This window comes from Aquila chrysaetos, chromosome 1 (genome assembly GCF_900496995.4).
Source record: "Aquila chrysaetos chrysaetos chromosome 1, bAquChr1.4, whole genome shotgun sequence".
Taxonomy (NCBI): Eukaryota; Metazoa; Chordata; class Aves; order Accipitriformes; family Accipitridae; genus Aquila; species Aquila chrysaetos.
This window is the reverse complement of record NC_044004.1, coordinates 84,616,556-84,627,135: the sequence shown is the minus strand read 5'-3', so window position 1 is coordinate 84,627,135 and position 10,580 is coordinate 84,616,556. Positions and strand designations below refer to the sequence as shown.

Below are 10,580 nucleotides of genomic sequence, written 5' to 3'. Positions count from 1 at the left end.
TACTTTGGACTCATAAATGCCAGTAAAAATTAAGCCTAATAGTCACTGCTATTTGGGCATTTAATAAGGTCTCCCCTTGGTTTAGGCTGAAACAGCCTCTCTCCACCAGGGCCTTCCCCCCCAATAACGCCAGCAAAGCACACACTGCGATAGCTACACGGGAGAGCTTTTACTTTTTTTTTTTTTTTTAAAAAGCAATACTTGCCTTGGCTTGTCAAACCTATGCTTAGAGAATGTCTTTTTTTCTAGTGACATCCAAGCTCCACATTCAGCCCCTTCTAACTTCTAGTGTAACAGTTCAGGCAAAAAAAAGGTATTGCTTTAACTTGAGAGAAGTGTTTTGGTGTTTGTTTCTAAATAAGATCTGTCAGCTCAGGTTCTCTATCGTAAAGAAATTAATCTATTCATTTTACTCTAACACCTTCGTCCCTGCTATTTAATGTCTGACAACTAGAGCTAAGACAACAATTCACTGCTGACTCTTTTGTGGGGTGGTTGGCTTCAAAATACTAGTAGCAGTAAAAACTTTGCATCAGTAAACAAAACAGATGGCAAGAGCACGCAGACCAGATAAGCCTGCATAGTGCCATTGGTATAGCACTCATCAGACACAGGCAAAACAAGTTTCTCCCTGTGTCGGAGCCCTGCTGCTGCACTGAGGTGTTTTCAGGAGCGTAACTGACTGTCAAATTTCTATTTGAAGAGAACGAGTAGGAGGAAAAGCAAAACACTTGGTCTCAGCTGGGGAAAGAGTACTTGCTCTTGAGATGTCCTTTCCTCTAGGACACAGATCACCTAGCAGCCACGCCGCTTTACGAATGTATAATTGAACACATAACACTAACAGCAGCAATGATAATTCACCTCTTCGCAGACACACTGAAAATCTGTATGCAATACTTGGAAGTGAGACCACATCACAGTCACTCCCAGCTGAACATAGGTGGGTACCAACCTTCAGAGGGGGACCAGAACAATGGCAAAACCAACTGAGTTTATGCTTGTGCCACCGAAACCTCGGCCTGACAATCACTTTATGTTGCCTAATGGCCCCACTGAGTTCACTTTTACCTGGTGAGGAACATCCAGGTACCCGCCTGCACTAGTGAGATGCTGTGCAACAAACAGAGTACAGCCTGAGCGCTGGGTATGAGTTTCTGACATGACTAGTATCTGACACAAACCTGGGGGCAGGAGTTGGTCCTCATTAAAGTAGTTACTAACAAGCTCTAGTCATCGCACCATGCTAGTCTGCTGACCCTCTCACCTAACCAAAACTAACGCCTTCCATTGACAGTTTTCTTAAACAATTGCTGAAATTTAATCGACTCAGTGTGTTCACAGGATTGAAAAAGCTAGCGATGGATGTGTGCGCCAGTTATTTCTCTGAATAAAAATCTTCAGCCAGAATCCAGCTCATGACTCTCCTGTTCTTACAATATACAAAATAATTTCTCAGGTAGTTTCTTCTTTCACAAGGAAATTAGCATGCAACTTACAAGCCAAGTCAGATTTTTTTCTTCCTATGCTCCAGTTTAGACCAGAATATTAAGTTTCACAAGAAAAATTTCTTCTTTTTCTAAAAGGAATTCACAGCCAATTTCTTCATCCAGTAGCCATTTTGCCCTGTTGCAATTACACTTAAAGTAAGAATAAAAATTCTGCAGCAATGTATTTTATGTATGGATTTAAAAACAAGATGACTAGAATGACCAAAAACATCAGGTGATTAGGGCTTTGAGCTGTTTCTTCTTTGCTTCTAGTGTCAGATTGCTTCTTATCTACTGTAATTTTACATACTACATAGTTGCTTTACCCACTAAATTAGAATGTGGATTATTTGGCAGCTTACTTTAGATTTCCCTAAGGTACAGCCTTCACATCGCACTATATAACCCCCTATCTTACAAATCCTGCTGCTTCCAGTATTTACTGAAACACTAATGTTAACATAAATGAAATTACACTTAAAAGGAGAAGAAAGAGGAAGTATTTCTAGGTTAGATGTTAACACCACTTACACAACAAACAACCCAAACCTTTTATGTATGTTAACATCCACATGAGTTAACACTCCCAAGGAATGATTATACCTTGGTACATAATTTCCATATGCAGAAAACAATTTATAAAGTGGTTTTTTTTGATGACAGGAACTGAACCAAAAAATATCCAATATACCTGACTTCCCCAAAGGTTTAAATATTCTTTGGTAATTGCTGCCACAGTCACAGTCCCCGGAAAACAAACTGCAAAGGACATCGACAAGACAAAAAGCCAACCTCTACCAACAGCTACTGACTTGCTGAACAAGTAATTTGAACGACACAACGTTTAGCTCTCAGTAACAGACCTCACTGGACAGAACATACATCAACCAAACGTGACAACACATGACAAAACACTTAAAGCAGCTTCCCAAACCATACCCAATGTATTAGCGCTCGCACACCAGCCGTTCCAACATCTCTTCATACACCCACCAAGACATGTTATTCTTGCTGACAAAATGCAGCAGCTGATTTGGAGAACACAGACAACCTCGTTTTTAATGAATATCTATTAGCATTCTAAATTTCCTTTCTTGAGTCTAACAACTACCATCTCTAGAAAGACTGGGATGAAGGCAGGAACAACTCATGGAGCAGCCCCAGTTGCTAGAGATTCATGTTCTATAGCAAACGCAGGGACTGCCTGCTTGTTATGTATGAAGCTATGTGTTTTGTTCACATACTTGGAGCTCTGAACCAGTCTTCAAGGAAACACTGAGCACATTACTTATTGACAGAGGCAGAGAGATGGAAGGTGCTTGAATAGCTAGTGAGAGTATTAAAAATTTGCAGTGCGTATTCATTTTCACAATACTTTCCACACAGCAATCTGTCTTGGCACCAGTCAGTTTTGCAGCCTCTTGCTCCACTCGGGTCAACGGGGCTAAGCCACCGCACACTGAATATAGCACACAACACACTTTTTAAACAATGGCTAAAATGAAGCAGCACACACAAAAAGGAAGCTTGAGCCTGTGTATTTGTGAAGGTCTGTCCCTGCACACAAGAAAACATTTTCTCAAATACCTCGATTCTGAGGCCACTCAAATATTAAGCAAGCATATTTATTTTTCGAGCCGTAACATCACCACAGTACCAGGCAATTAACTGCCTATTAGCTCATCAGCTTCAAACCCCTCCTTTCACTACAAATGATTTCTGAACAGGGTTTCTGAATATCTAGCTCTTCAGCTCTGAGATTCCTCCTTACGCATCACCTCCTTGCCAGAGCTGTAAATATTACTTCATCACAGCAGGAAATTCAGGTTCCTGTATTTCATACAGACTCAAAATTATTGAGGAGATAATGAATCGTGCAGTGATTAGAAACTCAGAAGCTACAGTAATAGCTCAGTATTACTCAAATTTCAGACCCAGCATGTAAGATCCTACATGCACAACTTGAACAGGAAAGGAAGTAGTACACATCAGATGACCCTGGGAACAGCAACTGCTCCTGCTATATAGTTTTGAGGAAAGCACTTTTGTTTCTAAAGTATTTTAAGAGTGGTGACCTCACCACGCCCACATTTGTATTTTTCAGGAAAGAGCACATATCTTGCTTTATTGTTCAGCTTGTGTTGAGGTGGTGTAAACAAACAAACAGAGCCATCTGCTCCAAGCACACATTAGTCTAAAGATACTAGTTGTAAACATTTTGAAGTTCAACAACGCCAAACTTCATGGAAGAAACCATCTCTGCATGCACCTTCTCATCTGCAGTGTCTTCGGTTTAGTCCCAGCAACAGGGAGAAAATGGCAGCAGACTGGTGTTAAAACCAAACCAAAGAAAGAAAAACATCCTCCATAGAGCTATCAGTTTTAAACCCATGAGAGCAATATTTTTTTTTGTTTTTCTACCCTACAGTTTCCCTTCTTTCACTTTTAAAGAAGTTAGCAAACTAAATAAATACAAAGAGCACTACAAATAGAAACTTAATGCCCCAAAAGGGAAAAATTCCCTCATTAATGACAATTTAATGCTCTGGCCAAACAGATTTCAAAAATGAAGTGTTCTGTCACGTTGATTTCATGCAATCTTCTCAACCTAAACTGCTACAGAGACTGTTCAGATATATATTTATAAAAAAATGCTGCAAAATATTCAGTAACATCTGTTTGTAATGTACTGTTCAGATTACTACACTTCTAATCAGGTTTGCATCGTGTAGGAGACAATTGTTCTTCATTCAGATGCAAGGCAGGTGGAACATCTTTAATCGTATAAGAAGATCCCAATCTTCAAGGAAATTTTCTGTTCTGATGTTCTTTTTCAAGACATCCGATTATAAGAGGATGAATTCCCTCTAACAACTGCTGTAATTACATGCCTTCTGCTGGTTCATCATTTTAGGGTATTGCGGGGGTGGCGAAAGAGCGGGGCATAAGGGCTTTAAGCTTTCTTTGAATTGGTAACATACTGCCACCATCATTTCAGAACAATTTGCCACATGTCAGGCCCAAGGATTACCGGCATGCTGCAACTAAATCTGCACTATTTCTTTGACAACAGCCAGAGCAGCAGCTGCTGAATATTGTAATAGGGATTTATACTGCTTACCACCTTTATTTTCAAGAACAACAAAAATGGGAGGAAAAAAACACTTCTGCCTAGTATCTATTGCTTAGATATTCTTTCAAGTAATTACTCTACAGGTTGAAGCGTGTCATTTAAAAAAACAAAACAGGTGAACATGAATGCTCCAAGATTTGACAAAAAAACCCCACCCAAAACCCAACACATCAGTGCATCATTTTGGAGAGAAAAAGCACACCACTGGTACAGCCCACACACAAAATTTATTCTTGTGATGCGTGAATAAGTTGCAAGTTACTTTGGAAGTGTTATCGAGAAAAGCTAAAGTCTAAAGATTATGTTGATACAGGGCAAGATCCTGAACCTGCGTTCAGCAATACCTGAAACCATAGCCAAGGAAAGGTTATGGAGTAACATAAGCAGTATTTTCAGTGAGTACAAACATTGATAAGAGCTTATTTTAATTGTCAAGATAGCTAAATCTGGAACACCGTACAACAGCCATATCAAGTTGTGGGTCTGGGCGTCTTTTAATAAACAATTCGAGAATATCAATTGCGGAAGAAACGTGAACTGATGGCGGGAGGTGTTCTAATGTTGTAGAGAAAGTTGGCTCAAATATTTTTGTTTCTCCTCTTCTCATGTTTGTCATTTCTTCCTTAACTGTAGTGAGCTGCATTTCACTTGAAGTTGCAGACTGCATAGTAGTTTGAGGGCTCCAAAGCTGTAGGACAGAAGCTTAGAGTGGTTTTAAACCCTGCTAGAAGCAGTACACAAAGAAGTAACCAAATGAATAGTTGTCACCCACATCACTTCGTGCCACATGAACGCACTTCTCTGCTGCAACACAGTGAATGCTAATAATCAGCTATTGCAACAGAGTCCTTTCAGGGACATATTGAGTCCAAGTCGCCAGACAATTTCCATTGTACTGCTGTCTGGCATGCAGCTGGCTGCTGATCTGCCAGATCCACACAGCTGTGACTAGCGAGTTACATACCACATCACAAAACTGTTCTTATTCCAAGACATACACCTATAATGATCATTTAAAGACACTACCAAGTCTAGAGTGCAGGAAGTCCGCAAGTCAAAAGGAAGCCACTACAGACCTAAAGTTGCTTTTATCCCTGGTCTCCGCACAGGGAACATGCATGCGGTGACCAGGAAGGGGTTACCTGTCTATGTTAGAAAAAACAACAGTGACTTGATCAAGAAGCACCATGTCTGCAGTATAGAAAATGAGCTTTACAAACATTCAGTAGAACAGTTAAACAGATGACCTGAACTAGAACCTTATCCCAATAAGACAAGCCAGAAGACAGCTCACTGACATTCTGCACAGGAGCAAAACACCTAGAAGACAGCTTCAGGTCAGCACTTCCGAAGAATTTCCAGTCAAGGTTTCCCCACATCTCCACTTCTCACACAGTCCATTCATGTCATTTTGAGAGTTACCTTAAATCTTTTATTACTTCTCTGAATTCCCATATTAAGCTGAAGGAAGCAAAAGCCAATCTAGCCCAATTTAATCCCAGAAAGAATTAGTGTCAACAAACATAAGATGGCAAAAGGCCACTGAGTACAACTCAACAGCAAACTGTACTATATTCGTGACATTTCCTTCTTACAATTTGACGAAAGCAGAAAATGTGTGTCTCTTCTGAGTTTCTGAAACACTCAAGTTGATGTTAACAAAGGGTGTTACAACACTAGCTGTTTGACACACACACACACTTGAATCAAAAGCTTCCATGCGAAAATGCTGACTGCAGAAGCTAATTTTTCCACTGTTACCATGCAGTGTTTCTGGCATTCAAGAACCAGAATCTGTTTTCCACATGCTAGGCACCTGTCCTAAATGCCCCAGGGCTGGCTACTCAACTGTGCTTTCTTTTCTCTTTTTCACAAAAAGTTTGCAATGCCAGTTTTGTTTCTATCACATTGAGCATTGGAATTCTCTCTCAAGCCAATTTTCTTTTCCAGCCATCTCAAGTTCTAAGCCATCACTATCTTCCACAAACATTTAGGCATGAAACAGGGTGTATAGCAAGTTAACATGTAGTACTTGTGAAAACACTTTTAACAGGATATATACTAAGAGTGAGTAACATTAAGTGCTTCTATGCTGTTTTCCTATCAACTACAATAAGAACAACCCAATAATGTGTTAGTTCATTTCACACTGCTATTTGCCCTCTGCATAGCATGTCAAGTGACATACAGGTTGTTGCTGGTTCCCCATTCCCACTTGAGAAGAATAATCATGGAAGCTCTGACAGATAAGCTGCCTTAGTCCATCCAGTTCCAGGTTCTTCTTCCCGGTGATCCTTGCAGCAGCAGTGGCCTGAAATGTGCTCAGCTCCGCAGGGAAAATCCCAAGGGCTCACAGCTCTCAGCAACCCACAGTCCTTTCCAGCGATGATAAAAGGTTTCAGATTTCAACCTCCGCATCTCCCTTGCCCCTGCATCACCTTCCTGGACACATGTAAACATACCCGATAGCACTGTTTTTGCTGGACTACCAGCACTTCACGTTATGTTGTTAAGTCAAAAGATGATACAAGATCTTCAGCTTCTTGCCGCTACCTCACATCAGATGATAGAAACTAGTTGAGTATTTAGTCAAATGCTGCTTTCAGCAGAGAACCCTTAAGCCTCCGAAACATAAGAAATACTCTGGGTGACTCTACTTGGCTACAGTCCATATACAACAACATTTACTAACCTGAGACCTATGTCACACAGCAAAAAAAACCAAAGCAGAATAAGACCACAATTCCACCTCAAAGGTTGTTAATACCGTAGGAGACATCTTCAGTAGGAACTGTCACACTTCCTAAGAAAGTAAAATTTTCTTTTTTTATTTTAAACAGTCTGCATTGCTAACATCAACATTTCATCTCACCATATTTCAAGAAGTCAACATTCAGTAGTCAGAAACCTGGGTGAATAGTGATCACACTCTATATTTGCACTGTACACACGTTACAATAAGGAAGTGAAACTTCTGCTCTAACTAGATTAAGACAGACTCTCACCCAAACGCTGAAATTGCACTCAAGGTATTAAACCTCTGTTCCACTTTCTATAGACTCATCTTTTCTTTGATGCCCTGATTAAGGTAGGCATGTGGTTTACTTCTCGGTTACATGTTTTACAATCACAAGGAACAAACCAGAAAGATCATATTATACAGAAATGTTCAGCACGAGAGGAAATCAAAATATTAGGGACATTTGTCAAGTTTATTCTAGAAAGCCCTCAACTAGAAATAAAACATGTCTACATCAGCACCATTCCCCTTTTCTTAGTTGTCTTACAATACCTCATTTCAAGACATTTCCAAGAACAATTCCGTGGGGAAAACAAACCAGCTTTTTAAAGGTGTATCTTCAGATGTAAAGATCTACCATAGCAGATTTGTTTGCTAAGTGTAATTCACTGTTAACACAGAATTAAAAATACCTTCCTTGAAATCAAGCCATTATGTAAAGTTCTTCACATTCCAGTTATCAGTCAGTAGAAAAACGGCTAGTGAAAAACATTTTTTTTTTTTTCCTGTGAAACAGTTAACAGCTCACAACCAACTCAACATTTCTCAAGCAGTCTGGTTTTTCAGCCATGATGGAATTGGATTTTTTTTTTTTTTTTTTCCTTAGAATAAGGCCTCTCTCCTTGTTTTTTACTATGTCAAGAATGAAAGCTTGAATTCAAAGTAACAAAAACAAAACATATGACATAATACAGCGAGGCCATTCAGGACAACCTAAGCTATATTATAACTATCTGGAAAACAGTTATGAGCAAATACATTTCTAAGACCTAAGATGAGGAAAGAAAAAAAAAATTCCTAGACACATGCATATGAATATTCATAACAGGAGACTAAGCACCTGATAGTCACCATCTCAGGTAAAGTATAACTATTACTGTTTATTCTGCATGTGAATTTAGGCTCACCTTTAAAACAAAGCAACCTCTTTAATGAAGACTCTAAGATAAATCCTTCTAAACTGCCACCTATAGACTGCACCTACAGAGCAAACATCTTCACTCAAGAATTGCTTTTGCATTGTATGGAACAACTGAATATTAACAGGATGATAAAAGGTAAACTTGTCCTTTCCGAATGACCAGAACAAAAAGAGAAACTAAGAACACAGTAATACACCAAGGAGAATAAATTCAAGTCTTTCTAACAATAGGAGTAGACACAGATGCAGAAGTATTTTTATAAAATGCCTTGCAGAATACCACAGCATTATCCTGGTCACTCTTCACCACGTATTGTACGAGAGCTCTTGCGAGCATTAAGCAGCCCCAGTTAACAATCTTCGGGAATACAAGATGAAAGTGAAAGGAAACACGGATGCTAACTTAGGTTGACCCCAAATGATTTATTTTAAGGCATTTTATCTGAGCTTTTCAACTTCTCTAAGAATAGTTTTTAAAAGTCATGTTAAGGCACCTTTATCACACAAGCACTCTCAAGAAAATGTAGACAGGCGCCTAAGCGGCTCCATCAGTAACTAAAGGTCTTTTTAGCCTTTAACTGTCACGTAGGCTTTACTTTGGCACAGGTACCAAAAAAAATTATTAAAGTGCTGATCAAGCAAATGTTAAAACTGGCAATTAAGTTGCAGGATGATGCAGTTCCACATTCACAGTCAATCTTCACATACCGTATTATTTTTAGTTCCATCCAAGGTAAAAATAGCCAAAGCCAAACTGAAACATGATAACAAATCCCCCCTTGCCCTCAAATGTACAGATTACAAAATATTTTGTTTGTTTTGACACAATTTGCACCAAACCTATGCATTAAATGCAGCAGAAGCTTACAGTCTTAACTTGGCTGGAGAACTGAATTAAAGGAACAGCACGAGTTGGAAGCAGACTACAGGGAAGTAGGAAGCTTTAGTCTTAGCAAGTAATATGCCTTTAGCAAAAGCACTTCTGGTTCTACACAAGTGATTCACACTGCACTGGTCCAATGTATTTGCACTGCAAAGACTACATAATCCATACACTGTACGAGTACCAGGAATTTGATGCAGAAGTTTTTTTTAATTGGAGGTAATCAACATACTAAAAATATCTCTTCAACACTCGTCTGCTGTCATGAGGCATCCAATACCTTCATCATTCTTTGGTCATTTAACCAGATGTACATACTTCAACAGATACACAGAGAGAGATATACGTATGTATGTATACATATATATATACACACACACATATATATATACACGAGGTAGTGATGTTACAGATGTAACTTGCCTGGGTGAGAAATGAAAGGAACAGAACCAAAGGGATCTTCAGGAGGATTTTTCTGTGGAGCAGAGTGTGGCTCCACATTGTTATCTGAAGATGCTCTCCTGTCCACCAGCCTGTCTGTAAAAAACAAAATGAAACAGAACAAAAAATAAAATAATAATGGCAGGTCTTACGCCAACGCAAAGGTATCTACTCTACAAGGTAAGGGAGAAATATGCTCTCTATTAGGGTTTTTTTGATGTTTTGAAAATATCCTACATCTTGAATTCTTACTTCTTGATCATACAGGAAAGTACACCTGCACAAACCTATAGTTAATCCCCCTGTCCCAGCAAGAGCAGCATGTATTTGGTGATGGAATGCTTTAAATGAGGATCTCTTACATGTTTTATGTAGCCTACACACTCTGTAATAGAAACTACTAGTCCTCTGTGCTCTTGATGTTTTCAAGTCAGAATCACTATGCTTATCTAAAACACTAAATCATCCATTTTATCCAAGTTTTGGCCGGCCTTTGACACAAAAAGAGTAAAGTTAACCATCACAGCAAAATAGCTGGGAGTACTTTTTATTAAACATGTAACATGTTTAGTGGGCATGGATGATGGTTGGAGTCGATGATCTTGAAGGTCTTTTCCAACATAAATGATTCTATGATTCTAACATCTGTTAGTAGTTAATAACAATTTGAGTGTCATATAATGTAGAGAAGT

At 39.1% G+C, this 10,580-nt stretch overlaps 1 protein-coding gene across 7 annotated transcripts in view; it reads right to left on the bottom strand.

The window, feature by feature from the left end:
* Positions 1 to 10,580, bottom strand: part of BMP2K (BMP2 inducible kinase) — a 108,232-nt gene that overhangs the window by 6,844 nt on the left and 90,808 nt on the right. For 6 of the 7 annotated variants that reach the window (XR_005933726.1, XM_041128035.1, XM_030016505.2 and 3 more), the window contains one exon: positions 9,871 to 9,984. The exons of the other annotated variant lie outside the window; for it this stretch is intronic. Coding sequence is in view for 5 of the 6 variants with exons in the window: in XM_041128035.1 (XP_040983969.1) it covers positions 9,871 to 9,984 (114 nt within the window). In the remaining variant the exon portion in view is untranslated. The remainder of the gene's footprint in view (positions 1 to 9,870; positions 9,985 to 10,580) is intronic. 7 annotated transcript variants of the gene reach the window in all.